Source organism: Chionomys nivalis, chromosome 21 (assembly GCF_950005125.1).
Source record: "Chionomys nivalis chromosome 21, mChiNiv1.1, whole genome shotgun sequence".
NCBI lineage: Eukaryota > Metazoa > Chordata > Mammalia > Rodentia > Cricetidae > Chionomys > Chionomys nivalis.
The window spans coordinates 41605544-41621730 of NC_080106.1; the positions used below are offsets into that span (position 1 = coordinate 41605544).

General features: G+C 51.3%; 2 protein-coding genes across 4 annotated transcripts; both read left to right on the forward strand.

The window, feature by feature from the left end:
• Positions 1-465: 465 nt before the first annotated feature.
• Positions 466-5715, forward strand: Mri1 (methylthioribose-1-phosphate isomerase 1). Of its 2 annotated transcripts, none has more exons than XM_057754094.1 (5): positions 466-867; positions 1452-1627; positions 3111-3287; positions 3377-3601; positions 5503-5715. In XM_057754094.1, the coding sequence occupies exons 1-5, from the start codon at positions 497-499 to the stop codon at positions 5661-5663; spliced, it is 1110 nt and encodes a 369-aa protein (XP_057610077.1). In that variant the 5' UTR covers positions 466-496; the 3' UTR covers positions 5664-5715. The 2 variants fall into 2 exon arrangements, with proteins under 2 accessions (XP_057610077.1, XP_057610078.1); XM_057754095.1 differs by having other exon boundaries at positions 1452-1615.
• A 1945-nt stretch (positions 5716-7660) lies between these two features.
• On the forward strand, positions 7661-11661 carry C21H19orf53 (chromosome 21 C19orf53 homolog). 2 transcript variants are annotated; one of them, XM_057754096.1, is made up of 4 exons: positions 7661-7846; positions 7933-7988; positions 8700-8744; positions 9256-11661. In XM_057754096.1, exons 1-4 carry the CDS (start codon positions 7759-7761, stop codon positions 9394-9396), a joined length of 330 nt encoding a protein of 109 aa, XP_057610079.1. In that variant the 5' UTR covers positions 7661-7758; the 3' UTR covers positions 9397-11661. The 2 variants fall into 2 exon arrangements, with proteins under 2 accessions (XP_057610079.1, XP_057610080.1); XM_057754097.1 differs by lacking the exon at positions 8700-8744 and having other exon boundaries at positions 7685-7846; positions 9256-11655.
• Positions 11662-16187: the final 4526 nt, after the last annotated feature.

Here is a 16187-nt window from a genome sequence, read left to right on the forward strand (position 1 = left end):
GTATGAACTATTAAACCACTCAGCAATCTCTTCAGTCCTTAAGGATAAAAGTTCTTCATTGTACTTGCTTTTGTTTGTTTTTGTTTTTCGAGACAGGGTTTCTCTGTGTAATAGCCCTAGCTGTCCTTGGAACTTGCTCTTTTAGACCAGGCTGGCCTCGAACTCACAGAGATCCGCTTGCCTCTTGCGCCACCATCGCCTGGCTTGTACTTTTAAAGAAATGGAGCTAAAAGTGGTCCAAGGAAGGTCGTTGTCTCAGTGATTAAGCGCTAGGTGTCTGTGAACCGAAGCCCAGCAAGGCTGAGACTGCCGAATTACCGCTTCAGTAACCGATGAACAGTTCTGGGCAAAAATAAGCCCACCAAGCACCCTCGCGCTTTTCGCTGCGACGCCGGAAAAAGCTAATCGCTGGGCTGCGTGCGTGCGTGCGCAAGCGCCAGCAGGCTCCACCCCGCAGCCAGTGCGAGCTGCAGTGTGGCCCTAGGCGCCAGGCACCATGCGTCTGGAAGCAATTCGCTACTCGCCCGGCTCGCTGCAGATCCTCGACCAGCTGCAGCTGCCTGAGCATTGCCGCTACGAGGCACTGGCTTCGGTGCAGCAGGCCAGGGATGCCATCCGCGCCATGAAGGTGCGCGGCGCCCCCGCCATCGCGCTAGTGGGCTGCCTCAGCCTGGCGGTGGAGTTGCGGGCTGGCGCCGGCGGTCCCGGACTTGCAGCTCTGGTGGCCTTCGTGCAAGATCAACTGCGCCTCCTCGTCGCCGCCAGGCCCACTGCTGTCAACATGGCCCGTGCCGCCCGCGATCTGGCTCGCGTGGCAGCTCGGGAGGCGGAGCGGGAAGGCGCCACCGAGGAGACGGTGCGGGAAAGGTACGGGATCCTGGACCAGGCAGTGCAAACAGAAGACTCCCTTTTCCCCTTCTACATATACCAGGAAGCAGGCGTGTGCCGTGTCTAGGGCCCACTGGTAGGACTGAAAGTCCATCCCTGCGCGGTGTTCTCCAGGTCCTTGAACTCAGCCCCTTAGCAGCTCCACGCCAGCTTTATGACACCGTCCGGTTAGGTTTTACCATGAGGTCTTCTAGCTCTCTCCTGCTTTCCTCTCCACATTTCTCTTTCCCTTCCCACTTCCGGTCAAGCCACTTCGTCCTCAGTGTTCTGTTGAACCTGTCAGGTTCCTGCTCCCTCCTCTTCCCTTCTGTAATAACACCTTGTCCCCAACTCTGCCTTCACGTCCTTCATTTTACCCTAATGTCATCACCGCAGAGGCAGAGGGTTTGTTGTGTTTGCTACTGTGCCCCACCCCCAGCATCTGGCTCCCATACATGGGTTTAGTGAGTAGAGTGGCAGGTGTATCCCCAGAGAATTTCCCAGGAGAGCCCCACAACTTTGAGGGGTGAAGACCAGCTAGCCAGGTCATTTCCAGCAGTGCTAAGAGCTCCTACTGTTCCCAGAGTCATCCGCTTCGCTGAGGATATGTTGGAGAAAGACCTCAGAGATAACCGGAACATCGGGGACTTGGGAGCCCGCCACCTCCTGGAGCACACCAACCCCAGGGGTAGCAAGGTGACCGTGCTGACACACTGTAACACTGGCGCTCTGGCTACTGCTGGCTATGGTACAGCCCTAGGTGAGGCAGCACCGTCAATTGTTGGGGCATGGGAGGGTCTTTTTGGGGTGCAAGGCAAAGCACCTTGAACTTGGGATGTTGTTCAATGGCAAGAGTACCTGCTTAGCTGGGGCTGGGTCAGCAGTTAAGAGTTGGACTGCTGAGCTGGGCAGTGGTGGTGCAGGCCTTTAATCCCAGCACAGAGATCCCAGAGACAGGCGGATCTCTGTGAGTTCAAGGCCAGCCTGGTCTACACAGCAAATTCCAGGGCAGGCTCCAGAGCTACAGGGAAACCCTGTACTCAAATTACTTCAGCCACAGAAATGTGGATTTTGGTTTGGTTTTTTTCAAATACCACACAGTATCAAAAGATGGTGTTGGATCTTCTGAAGCTGGAGTTAAAGGTGGTTGTGAACCTCCATGTGGATGTTAGGAACCAAGTCAGGCCTTCTGAGAACCACTGAGCCATCTCCAGCCCAGAGTATTAGTTTGTTGTTGTTGTTGTTTTCCCTACCCCTGTAGATTAGTTTCTGTACACAGACACTGGGAAGTTGTTTGCAGGTGTGGGTATATCAAGGAGTTCAACCAATGGCGTTAGGACACTATCCTTCATTTTGCCCATGGATTGAAGTAATTCTGCTATCAGAGACTAGAAACTTCCCTGGGTCACCTGCCTGACTTCGGCCACATGCCTGGAGAAAGGGCATGGTGTTGTCTTCCAGAGGACTGGGAGCAGAGAAACATACCCTGAGTAGGACTGGGGAAGCTGTGACCAGGACAAGGACATAGGGATTTGGGAATCAAGGCAGCAGAGTCGTGCTGGCCCTTGGCTGTCCAGGAAGCTCTCCTGTCTGCCTAAATCCAGCACTGGATCCTGGGAACCCAGGTCTTCAGAACAAAGCTCATGTGTCCCGTTCATTGACTCCGCCAGCATTCACCCAGCAACTACTAACTTCTAGGGAGTGGAAACACGGCTGTGAACTGCGGAAGAGATGCCAGGCATCTGCAGCCTGGAGTACAGAGGAATGACAAAGGACTTAGAGGTGTGGGTCGGTAGTGGGGCACCGCTGGGCATCCTCCATTAAGGAGCTGGGTGTGTGGCTCAGCTGTAAGTACCTGCTGCCCAAATGCAATGTCATGCGTTCCATCCATCCCCAACACTGCAGAACAAACAAAAAATAAATAAATTATTAGAAGGTACTAAAGCCCCTCAGCAGACTGGGGCAAGAAGATCATATTTGAAGAGTTAATCAGAGTCACATAGCAAGACCCTGTCTCAAGAGTGTTGAACATCCTAAATGGCAAGGACAGGGCAGAGACTAAAGATCAGAGTGGTGGGGCTGCCTCGTGAGACTGAGGAATCTCGGGGTATCAGAAAGTGGATATAAAGATGATAAGAGTCAGGCACGGGGAATAGCTACAGCAGAGGCTGGAGGCCATATGAGCCTCAGCACTTGCAGCCCAGTCTCAGGGCCACCCTGCTTGTCTCCCGGCTGCCCCGCAGGTGTGATCCGCTCCCTACATGAGATGGGCCAACTGGAGCATACCTTCTGCACAGAGACCCGGCCCTACAACCAGGGAGCCCGGCTGACAGCCTTCGAGCTGGTGTATGAGCAGATTCCTGCTACTCTCATCACGGACAGCATGGCCGCCGCTGCCATGGCGCACCAGGGTGTATCAGGTCAGTGGGCTGGGCACAGTGGGCCGGCCAGTGTTGGGGGCATCCCAAGCCAGGTATGTGACTTTTCCAACTCTCCCCCACTCCGCCAGCTGTGGTAGTGGGAGCTGACCGTGTCGTTGCCAATGGAGACACAGCTAACAAAATAGGCACATACCAGCTGGCCATTGTCGCCAAGCACCACGGCATCCCCTTCTACGTGGCTGCCCCCAGCTCATCCTGTGACCTCCATCTGGAGACTGGGAAGGAGATTGTCATAGAGGAACGCCCTAGCCAGGAGCTGACTGACCTGAATGGAATCAGGATTGCGGCACAGGGTAAGGTGTGGGTGTGACGCTCGGTATTGTGGGCCTCGGTGGCAGGAGCTGCTTTGCTCATTCAAGCTCCTCAGCGGGATTCTGGTGGTGGAGGTAAAATTCGAAGTCAGACTTTGTAAATGATGCTTGGTGTCTGGAAATGGGGCTCAGTAGGTAGAGTGTTGGGGTGGGGACTTAAGTTTGGTGCCCAGAACCAACTCTTTAAAAAGATAGCTGTGGTGGCACAGGTGTTTTGTTTGTTTGTTTTTGTCTTTATTTATTTATTAGACAGGGTTTCTCTGAGTAGATAGCCTTGACTATTCTGAAACTTGCTTTGTAGACCAGTATAACCTTGAACTCACAGAGATCCGCCTACATCTGCCTCCCAAATCCTGGGATTAACGGCACTCTCCACCGCCACCCAGCATGGCACAGGTTGGTTGGTTGGTTTTTCGAGACAAGGTTTCTCTGGGTATCTTTGGCTGTCCTGGAACTCACTCTGTAGACCAGGTTGGCCTCAAACTCACAGAGATCCACCTACTTCTGCCTCTGGGTGCTGGGATTAAAGGCATGTGCAACCACACCCAGTTTATGGCACAGGTTTATAATCCCAGTGCTGGGGGGAAAGAGAAGGCAGATCCCTGGAGCTTCTGGCCAGTCCCAGGTTCAGTGAGAGACCCTGTCTCAAACAGTAAACTGGATGGTTCCTGAGGAACCAAAGCTGAGGTTGGCTGCTGACCTCTATAGGCAAGAGCACATGCGCGTGCACACACACAAACAGTGCTGGTGTAACCCTGTAAGTGGTGGTGTAACCCTGTAAGCCCAGCATTCCGGAAGCCCAGGCAACAGAGCCGCATAGGCTCAAGACAAGGCAGTAGAAGAGAATTTCAGGCTAGTCTGTTCTGCCAAGTGAGGCTCTGTCTGAACAAGCGTCTACACAGACAGCCAGGGACGATGGGACATAGCAGGGCTCCCAGCATTGGACTGAGGCAGGAGGGCTGCTGAGAGTTCAGGATTATCCTGGGCTACATAGTGAGACCCCATCTCAAAAATCAGAAAGAGCCAGGTAGTGGTGGCACACACCTTTGATCCCGGCACTGGAAAGGCAGAGGCAGATGAATCTCTGAGTCTGAGGCCAGCCTAGTATACAGAGCGAGTTCCAGGACAGGCTCCAAAGCTACAGGGACCAAGGATGTGACTAAGACATGAACACTTGCCAGAATGCACAAGGCCTGAGATTCCAATATACATCAAAAACTTCTTAGGTTAAAAATAATCAAAATGCATTGTATACACATAAGAAAGTCTTAAAGAATAAACAAGATGTTTTCAAGTCATTTGCTGATCTCGGTGGTACACCTCTGATGAACCTGGGGGTAGAGGCAGGAAGACGAGGACTTCAAAACCAGCCTCGGCTACATAGAAAATTTGAGGCCGGCCCAAGCTACGTGTATGACCCCGTGTTAGACAAGTAATTACATATTTTTTAAATTGACTTTTAAAACATCGATGAAGGACTCCTCCCCATGCTCAGAATCCCAAAAAACAGACTCTGGAGGTCTTAAAATCTTTGGAGCCTGCAAGATTAGGGAGCAGAAGACTGAGGCCTTCTTGAGTAGCAGGAACTGTGGCTGTGTTACTAGCTTCAGTACCTGCACCTTCTTGAACTATTTGGTGTGGTGAATGCCTAGATTCTCAAGGACTTTCTAACCCCAGTCGGGCGGTGGTGGCGCACACCTTTAATCCCAGCACTCAGGAGGCAGAGGCAGGGGGATCTCTGCGAGTTCGAGACCAGCCTGGTCTACAGAGTGAGTCCCAGGACAGGCTCCAAAGCTGCAGAGGAAACCCTGTGGTGAGGACAGGCAACAGCAGCCAGGGTGTTCTCAGGGCCAGCCTTACATACCCTCCCTCTCTCCCTGCAGGAATCCGGGTTTGGAATCCTGCCTTTGATGTCACCCCCCATGAACTCATCACTGGTGGCATCATCACTGAGCTGGGTGTCTTTGCCCCTGAGGAGCTCCAAGCAGCCCTAAGTGCCTCCATCTTCTCAGAGGGACAGACCCTAGATAGTCCCCAGATGTGACTCCCCGACCTTCCCTGGTTCCTCTGATTTTGTAATAAAGTTTTCAAATGGCTACCCCAAAGCTCATCCTCACCCATACCCCTCCTCCAGCTGCGAGAGCAGACTGGATTTACCCGGCTCTGCAGAGTCCCAGCATCCACAACAAAGCTGCCCACGATCACATTCTGGCTCCATCCTTTGTATGACCGATGCCAAAGCAGGTGTCAGGGGGTACACACCTGTAATCCCAGCTCCTGGGAAGCTGAGGCTGGAGGATTTCTTTGTGTTTTAGGCTACTCTGGGCTACGGATTGAAAAACAACAGAAAACCAATGTAGGGATAATCAGAATGATCTTAGCTGTCTTTGAACTACTTGTGATTGATTGATTGATTGATTGATTGATTGATTGATTATGTATACAATATTCTGTCTGTGTGTATGCCTGCAGGCCAGAAGAGGGCACCAGACCCCATTACAGATGGCTGTGAGCCACCATGTAGTTGCTGGGAATTGAACTCAGGACCTTTGGAAGAGCAGGCAATGTTCTTAACCTGTGAGCCATCTCTCTAGCCCCGATTTTTTTTTTCCAAGACAGGATTTTTCTAGGTCACCTTGGATGTCCTGGAACTCATGGACCATGTTGGCCTTGAATTCACAAAGATCCTGTCTGCCTCTGCCTCCTGAATCTGGGATTAAAGGCGTGCACCCCTACCACCTGGCCATTTATTTTATGTGTGAGTGCTTTACTTGCAAGTGCCTGATGCCCTCTGAGGCCAGAAAAACACTGGATCCTCTGGGCCTGGAGTTACTGATGGTTGTGAGCTGCCATGTGGGTGCTGGGAACAGAACCCAGGTCCTCTCTGCAAGAGCAGCAAGTGCTCTAAAAGAGGACACCAAAGTTCAGTAATCAAGATAGATGTCTGTCTTTTTAAGACAGCATCTCTGTATCTCCCTGGCTGGCCTGGAACTCACAGAGATCCTCCTGCCTCTGCCTCTTGAGCAAAAGGTCAAAAGTGTGAGCCACTACAACCTGCTTTGCTTTAATGTTTCAAGAGTTTCTGGACCTGGAACTCCACCATTAGGTGAGGCTACAGGGACTCTCCTGTTGTCAGCCCCCTCGGCACTAGGATCGAGGTATGAGTGCGGTCACTCATTGAGGATGGAGCGCAGGTCCTCACGCGTGAACAGTAAGCACATTACCTGCTGAGTGATCATCCCAACCACCAGACATATTTTAAATCTTTTAATATCGAAAAGAAGCTGGGTGGTGGTGGCGCATGCAGGCAGAGGCAGGGGGACCTCTGAGTGCGGGCCATCCTGATCTACAAAGTGAGTTCTAGACAGTTAGGTCTTACACAGAGAAACCCTGTCTCAGAAACCCAAATATAAGCCGGGGGTGGGGGGGAGGGCGCACGCCTTTAATCCCCCCAGCACTCAGAAGGCAGAGGCAGGCGGGTCTCTGTGAGTTCAGGCCAGCCTGGTCTACGAAAGCTAGTTCCAGGACAGGCTCCAAAGCTACAGAGAAACCCAGTCTTGAAAAAAAGCAAAACAAAACAAAACAAAACCCAAATATATCTAATTATTGAAAAGATCATAACTGATGCTGTAACGAGTGTGAGGCTAAGCCATTCCAGCACAACTGCAAAATTAATGTATCATGATCGCCTAAGGGTTTATGACCTGTTTATTTATTATGTGTGTGAATGTGGTTAAAAGACAATCCGAAGGAGTCAGTTCTCTGACTGATTAAGCGAATGCACCACCACCCAGGATTGAACCGAAGTGATTTGACACAGCTGCAAGCGCCTTCACCCCCAGGGCCATCTCCTCAGAGACTACTGAAGTTTTTTGTAATTTTCCACCTTGCTTGCCTCACCCCAAGCCTAATTTGAACTTTTATGTATAAGAAGCACAAACCATCGCATTTTATAATACATAAGTGTCCTGACCCCTGAAAATGGTAACATAATTTTCCTTTGAATTCTTGGACAGCGGTTCCTCTAAGAGTGCCGCTCTGGGTCCACTGAGGCCTTAAGGGCCCACTGTAACCAGTGACGTCACGCGAGTTCCGGCTCTCCTGCACGTCCCCCCGCCTCTTCCGGCTCGTGGTACAACATGGCGCAGGGACAGCGCAAGTTTCAGGCGCAGAAACCTAAAAGCAAGGCGGCGGCTGCGGAGCGGAGCCGAGGGCCGAGGAAAGGCGGTGAGGAACCAGGTCGGGAGGAGGGCGCGAGGGCGGCGGAGCTCGGGGAGGGCGGGCACGTCTCACTGGCTGGTGTCACTCCGCAGGTCGAGTCATCGCTCCCAAGAAGGCGCGCGTCGTGCAGCAGCAAAAGCTGAAGAAGGTGAGTGGAGCGCAACGGTGGTGACCCGGGATGGGAGCCGGCGGAGGGGACTCCCGATTCCGAGTCTGTGTCCTCCCTTGTTCGGTGGATCCAGACCCGCACTTAGCTTCTGAGTGTGTTAAGATGTGTGTTAAGGACTGTCAGCCGGTAGCCTCGGGTTTTGTGTTTATTTTATATGTGTATTAGTGTTTTACCTGTGTGTGCGTGCATCAAGTGTGTGCCTGGTATCAGAAGAGCATGCCCAATCCCCCAGAGCTAGAGTTAGTGACGATTTTGAGCCGTCACGTGTTTTGGGAACTGAACGGTGGTTTTAGGGATCACAAGTGCTGCAGGCAGGCGTGGTAGCCACGACTTTAATCCTTACACGCTCTGGCAGATCCGGGCTGATCTCTAAATTCAAGGCCAGCCTAGTCTATTTATTTTAATTATATGTGGGAGGGTGGGTGGGTGTGAGCCCATGCCCAGAGAGGCTAGAAGTACTGGCTGCTTTTCCACTGGATCTCAATTCAGTTTCTAGCACCCACATGGCAGCTCATAACCACCTGTAACAGTCCCAGGGGATCTCCAATGCCATCTTTTACAGGCACTGCATGTATGTGGTACACAGATATACATGTGAGCAAAACACTCATACATATAAGTAAAAATTAATTAGGAAAATTAGGGGCTCTAATCTGGTTTAATCTTGAGTAGATCATTCTATCTCCCCAGATCTCTCCTAGGCAGGTTACCCAGAAGCCTACTCTGCTCCTTGAGGTACCCACTCTCAGGTCCTTACGTGAGTTCCCTCCACAGTGCCGCGGGACCACTTTGCTTCCTTGAACTCCGCTCCTACACAGTCTAGTCCTTTTAGCATACATCCAGAATCCACCTACTTCTGCCACCTCTCACCCACCTTCCAGGTTGGACCCTAGTCGACTTTATCCTCTCCTGCTGTAGCTGCTGAGGCATCTGCCTCTGCCTATAACCCTCCATGGCTGCTTCCTGCTCAGCAAAAGCCCAAGTCCTTCGTCTCCATCCTCGCTGCCTTTATCCTTTTTTCTGTTCCTCTGGCCTTACTGGCCCTTTAAGGACTCTTTGTCCCGCTGCTAGATGTGTTCTTTTCGCCTGAGCATGGTAACACACAGGCCCATCGTGGTAAGTCAAGGCAAGGGAAGCTTGAATCTGAAGCTGTTCTCAAAGAACAAAAGGAAGGGTGCGTGTGTGCGTGTGTGTGTGTGTGTGTTCAAGCTGGGGAGAATGAGGGCTTGCTCTGTGTCCCCCACAGAGCTTGGAAGTGGGGATCCGGAAGAAGATTGAGCATGATGTGGTGATGAAGGCCAACTCCAGCCTGCCTAAGAAGCTTACACTGCTGAAGGGTGCATCGAAGAAGACAGGGGCCACCACCTCCAACAAGACACCATCCTAAAGGCACTAGGACTTTGCACGTGACCCCACAGGCTGGCCGGACCTAAAGAGGACCCTGTTCCAGTTCTGATGGCACCTGGGACAGCAATGGTCAGGTGATGATAAAGCTGGAAGCTTCCTGGTACTGAAGAGGCACTCGACTTCCTGTGGGTGACACGTTGTAATGAACCTGGCTCTGTTGTCCCGCCAGCTCTCAAACAGTTCAATTGAGAGGCCATTTCAGGCTAGGTGAGCCTCACTGGTCTCCACAAGAAACTTCTCCCGCCCATGCAGTGCCCTTGACATCCACAGACCCCAGAACGAGCGATGACATCTATACCTGTAGCTGGCAGCTGGAATTGTCTCTTCCCCAGGTCACTCCAGTCACCTAATGTTGTCACTGTCCTGTACATAAAGAAAGGTTCCGTATCTTCAGTGAGGTGCCACCTCATCCTGTCACACTAGTGATCCAGAGCCACTTGGGGGTGCTCCAGTGTTACCCAATAAAGCTGTGCTCACAGAGGCCATGTGCCATTCTTGTGCTTTCCTGCACTACCTATGACACTCTGGAACCGGGACCTGGTCAGCTCAGCCACCCTTCTCCATGGCACTGCTCTGCTTCTGTCCAGTGAGGGGCTCACACCCCTGGCAGTCCCTCCAACCTGTTGGACCAGATGTTGAAATGTTCTATGCAGGATGCTGGACGTGGTGCCATATCCCTTGGTATGGCCCTGGGACAAGCGATGAGTACGCTGGTGGCCTATTCCTTTATGCCCAGCCAGTTTGCCTACTGAGGAAGCAGAAAAGTGGGGGTTCAGCCCTGACTGGGTAAATTTGTTCCCAAACAGTTAGAATTTAATGTTAAGACTGTCTGATGCTCTGGTGTTGGCTCCTGGCTCACCGTGGCTGCTAGGGATCAGATCCACTTGTGTGTGCTTAGCGAGCTGTCTGAGCCACACCCTAGTCTAAACTCCCAATGCACTTGCAAGGCAGAGGAAGGACCTGCTGGACTTTAGTCCTGCCAGGACACAGATGCTCTGCTCTGAGAATGGAGGGCTCCTTTAGAGGCTGTGGCTTACTTCAAGGCTGGACCTTGAAGGGCTTATTAGTGCCTCTGGCTTGTGGTGAAGCGCCTCACCATGTCTACCTTTTGGTACCCTCGCCACAGATCCTGAGAAATGGGTCCATCCCATTGTGGATACAGACCCAGAACCATGAGCTCATCAGTGGCCTTCCTTGGGTTTAGTTTGGTCTTCTGAGACAGGGTCTCTCTGTGTAGCCCTAGCTGGCTTAGAACTCACTGTGTAGACCAGGCGGGCCTCCAAACTCAGAGCTGTACATGCTTCTGCCTCCCACGTTCTGAGATTAAAGGGTCTCTGTGTATGTGCACATGAGTCTGGGTGTCTCAGGAGGCCAGAGGCAGCCTGTGCTCTGAAGCTGGAATCGGGCGGCTGTGAGCCACCCTACATGGGTATAATGAGTGGAAGCTGTTAGCTACTGGGCTTGTGCTCTAGCCCTGCAGGTGCTTTGAGGCAGGCAGACTTCTGGAGGTGTCCAAGCTGTCTAGGGCTGCATAGCCCCGGTCTCAGAAAACAAAAGAAAAGCTACTCAGCTGCTGTCGTGTAAGCTAATCCAGTAAATGTCCCTTCGTGTTATATTCTGTTGGTTCCCCCAGAGCACCCTGCAGAGCAAACGTTCCACGGGTGCTTGGACCAGCGTTGATGGAATGCTTCACACTAGCACAGAGGCAGAAACAGCCTGCCATTGCGGTAATGGCTGAGCAAGAATCTGCTCCGGCCACGGTGGAATATTATTCAGCCATAAAAATGGGACGGCGCCAGGCAGTGGTGGCCTTTAACCCCAGCACTTGAGAGGCAGACGGAGACTGCACTTTTATTTCCCAGCTACCCAGACTCTAATAATCACACAGAAATTATGATTACAACACTGTTTGGCCAATGGCTCAGACATATTTCTAGCTAGCTCTTACATCTTTAACCCATTTCTATTAGTCTATGTATTGCCACGTGGCTATGGTGTAACTCATTTTCTACATGTCTTGTTTTCTCAGAGGCTGACTGGGTTTTTGTTTGTTTGCTTTTCGAAGCAGGGTTTCTCTGTGTAGCTTTGGGGCCTGTCCTGGAACTAACTCTTGTAGACTAGGCTGACTTCGAACTCACAGAGATCCTCAAAGGCTGGCTGGTATCTACCTGACTCTACCTTCTTTCTCCTCTATCTCTGCTCTGATTTCCCACCTTGCTGTATTCTGCCCTGCCAAAGGCTAAAGCAGTTCTTTATTAACCAATGGTAATAAAACATTCACAGCATGGGGGGGGGGGGGATCCCACATCAGATCTCTGAGTTTGAGGCCAACCTGGTGTACAGAGCGAAATCCAGGACAGGCTCCAAAGCTACACAGAGAAACCTTGTGTCAAAGAACAACAACAACAAAAAAAAAAAAAAGAATGGGGGTTGGGCTGGAAAATAGCTCAGTGGGTAAAAATTTACCACCAGGTGTGACCACCTGAGTTCAGTTCCCAAAGCCCACATAGGGAAGAGAAGAGAACCAACTTGAGTTGTTCTATGACCCGCACACCTGCATCATGGCCTGCACGTGCTCGCACACTCACATCATAAGTACAAATAAAGGTGAAATGAAGGCTTGGGAAGATGACGCAGTTCGTTGGTTGAGAGCACCTGCTGCTGTAGCAGAGGACCCAGGTCAGCTCCCAGCGCCTGTAACTCCTGTGCCCTTGCTCCTCCATGGGCACTCCAATGCAAACAGTGTGCTCACGTGCATGAAGACATCAGAAGTCTTTGAAGTGTGCCAAGTGTGCTGGCACATGCCTTTGATTCCAGCATTGGAAGGCAGAGCCGGGTGGATTTCTGTGAGTCCAAAGCCAGCCAGGGCTACAGGGAAAGACCCTGTTGCCCACCCCAGTCTCCCCCAAAAAAAGATGAAATAAAAGTGCTGATCCAGGCTACAGCATAGATGAGCCCCAGAAACACAATGCAGATGCTGGGTATCGTGCTTACACACCCGTAAACTCAGCACTCAGGGAAAGAAGGAAAACCAAGAAAATTAAGATTAGCCTCCACTAAAGAGTTAAGGCTACTTGAGACTTTGCTAAAAGAAAAAAAAAAGAAAGAAAACAATCTAAATGGTCTGGTGGTACATCCCTTTAGTCCCAGGGCTCAGGAGGCAGAGGCAAGAAGTCTCTGAAGTTGCGTCTGTAACAAAACAGATGCAGAAGGAGAAATAGGTACGGTTCTATGAAAGGGCAGAGCAGACAGATGACTGCCTGGGTGAAGAGAGGCATGGTGGCGGGTAAACACTAAAGGTTCTGAAACTAAACAGGTGAGCTTTCTATTATACTGGGAATGTCCTGACCACGGCAAAAGTCTTTTATGATAGGTGAACTTACGCTAGACTCACCAGCTTGATGTCTGACATCAATAGCTCCTCTGGAGTCCCCATGCAGACTGCAGAACACCTCATCCTCACCTAGAAAGACTGGCAAACCAGGGGCTTGCAGGGTGCCCCTAACTATGGAAGATCATAGGCTTACTTGAACTAAGAAACGTTTGGGAATGGTTAATTCAGGACCATCCACATGGTCTAACAAGATCACGCTGGCTCTGTGAGCTCTGTGGACACACACATTTTAACACCCCTACCTCCAAAAACTGTAGCCATGATGGTAGTGGGCACCTATAAACCTGCACTTAGAGGGCTGAGACAGGAGGATCACCAGCAGTGTGAGGCCTGCCAGCTCAGCCTGGGCTATAGAGTTAAGACTATCCAAACGCCAAGAGCTGGGGTATCTGTGGTAGAGAGCTTGCCTGCCTCTGGCAAGGCCCCTGTTCTATCCCAGCACCACGCACAGGAAAGAAGGGTGAGAGCTGACCAGCATTCCAGGGCCTGTAGTCTGGCTCCTGCGTTCTTGTGCACTAGGAAGAACTGAAGAAAGACCCAGACTCATTGGGAGTGGAGCTCTATAGGGGTCAGCCTCTTTCCTCCCCTGTCCCTAAGGGACTGGTCTCTAACCCCAGAGCCACACCCTCACCCCACTTGGGAATCAGGGCTCTGAGTCCCCTGTGGCCACCTCAGTGGCTAGCCTCCTTCCTTTAAGGTGGGGCTCCTTAGCACGACTAGTGCTTCATGCTTCTCAAGCTGCCTAACTCTGTTCTTCTAAAGAAACAACTGGGGGCCGGGGGAAGGGCTGGAGAGATGACTCAAGAGGTTAAGAGCACTGACTGCTCTTCCGGAGGTCCTGAGTTCAATTCCCAGCAACCACATGGTGGCTCACAAACATCTGTAATGAGATCTGGTGCCCTCTTCTGGCCTGCAGGCATGGAGGCAGAACACTGTGTACATAAGAAATAAATAAATCTCTTTTAAAAAAAGAAACAACTGGGGCCGGGCGGTGGTGGCACACGCCTTTAATCCCAGCACTTGGGAGGCAGAGGCAGGAGGATCTCTGTGATCGAGGTCAGCCTGGTCTACAAGAGCTAGTTCCAGGGCAAGCTCCAAAACTACAGAGAAACCCTGTCTTGAAAAAAAAAAAAAAAAAAAAAAAGGAAAAGAAAAGAAACAACTGGGGCCTGCAAGATGGCTCAGCAAGTAAAAGAGCTTGCTGCCAAGTCTGATAACCTGAGCTTGATCCTCAGAACCCACATGGTAGAAGGCAAGAGCTGATTCCCACAGATTCCTCTCTGACCGTCACATACATGCTATGGCACTTGTGCACATACAAAAAGAATTGTTTTGTTTAAGAGAATCTGACCGGGTGGTGGTGGTGCACGCTTTTAATTCCAGCGCTTGGGAGGCAGACGCAGGCAGATCTCTGTGAGTTCGAAGCCAGCCTGATCTACAAGAGCTAGTTCCAGGACAGGCTCCAGAGCTACAGCAAAACCATGTTTCAAAAAAGAGAGAGAGAGCCGGGCGGTGGTGGCGCACGCCTTTAATCCCAGCACTTGGGAGGCAGAGGCAGGTGGATCTCTGTGAGTTCGAGACCAGCCTGGTCTACAGAGCTAGTTCCAGGACAGGCTCCAAAACCACAGAGAAACCCTGTCTCGAAAAACCAAAAAAAAAAAAAAAAAAAAAAAAAAGAGAGAGAGAATTTATGAAAAAGACGGATTCTCCATATTGTGCTGGACCTTGGATCTTGCTAATGATTCCTTTAGTTCTCTCATCTCCGAACTCCTGAAACCAACTGGCACCTGCTTAGGAAAAAGGTCTCGCTACAAGTGTGCTGTAATGACCTAGTGTCTTACAGAGGGAGCCGAAAGCAGGACGACTCCCAGCCCCAGCAACCTGCCCTTCCCACCGCCATTCTCGCTCCTGTGCTCTCTCAGATTCCTTTCCACCTCTGTCTGTGATCAGTCATCCCTGGCCCTGGCCCTGGCAGGACCATTTGGTCGCCAATCTTTTGTAGGGCTTTAGGGGGTTATTTTATCTGAGGCAGAGTAGCCCTGGCTGCCTGGAACCCATTACCTCCACAGCTGCACCGCCTCTACCTCCCAAATGCTGAGATTTAAAGGAGTCCACTGCTGGGCTACCACCAAACCTCGTTTGTGTCTGGTTTAGTGTGGGGATGGATCCTCGGGCTTCCCTAAAGAAGCTCTGTCGAGAGCTAGCCCTCTTCCTGCCCTGTTTGTGTGTTCTGTTGCTGGCTTAGTTCGGGTCTTTCCCATCTAAACCTGTACACAAAGGGTGTAGAAGAGTAGAAGTGGGGACGGAGCGTCTCCTCCAAGAGAGAAAGTCTGGTGTTGGGGGCGCTGCGCTGCCCTCTCCAGCCCTGCTGCTGCCTTGAACTTGCAGAGCAGCCCTGAGCTGTGAGCTCCAGAAGGTGGGCCCACTGCTGCCTAGGGAGCCTCTGCCCCCAGAGTCGTTCCTCTTCCATATTTCCACAGTTCCACACCTTGCCCCTTTGAGCTGCTGCCCACCCCACTCAGCAAGCACAGGCACATTCTTAGCTTTCAGAGTGAGTTCTTTTTTAAAAACAGTTTCTACCGGGCAGTGTGGTGCACCCCTTTAATCCCCAGCACTTAGGAGGCAGAGGCAGGCAGACCTTTGAGTTCGAAGCAATCCTGCTCTACATGAGTGAGTTCCGGGATTGCCAGAGCTAAACAGAAACCCTGTCTTGAAAAACCAAAAATAAATAAATAAATAGATAAATAAATAGATAAATAAATAAATAAATAAAATAAGTTTCAACCTATTTATGTGTGTGAGTGTTTTGCCTGCATGCATATCTGTGCACCACCACCTGTGTGCCTGGTGCCCACTGAAGTCAGAAGGAGGATTTGGATCCCTCGGAACTATGTTATAGACATCTGTAAACCACCATGTGGGTGCTGGGGACCCATTAGCCTTCTGCAGGCAAACCAAGAAGCCCTGAGAACAGCTGTCCTGTGGCTCTGATGCCAGTCCTCCTCAAAAGGACAGTGGCCAGGGACCAGGAATGATGGCGCACCTGTCCCTTAGGCCTCCTCTCTCCTCACTTCCTCCCCCGCCCCCCGTGATACCAATAGCCCACACCTCAAATTCTACATGATGATGCTTTGTTCTTGGTTCTTTTTTTGGTTTTTCAAGACAGGGTTTCTCTGTGTAACAATCCTGGCTGTCCTGTAAACCCGGCTGGCCTTGAACTCACTGAGATCCGCCAGTCTCTGCCTCCCAAGTCCTGGGAGTGGGAGTAAAGGCATGCGCCACCACTGCCTGGCGTGTTCTCGTGTTCTAAGACAGTTCTGCGTAGCTCAGACTGGCCTCAAACTTGACCTACTCCTCCCTTGGCCTCAGTGCTGGGA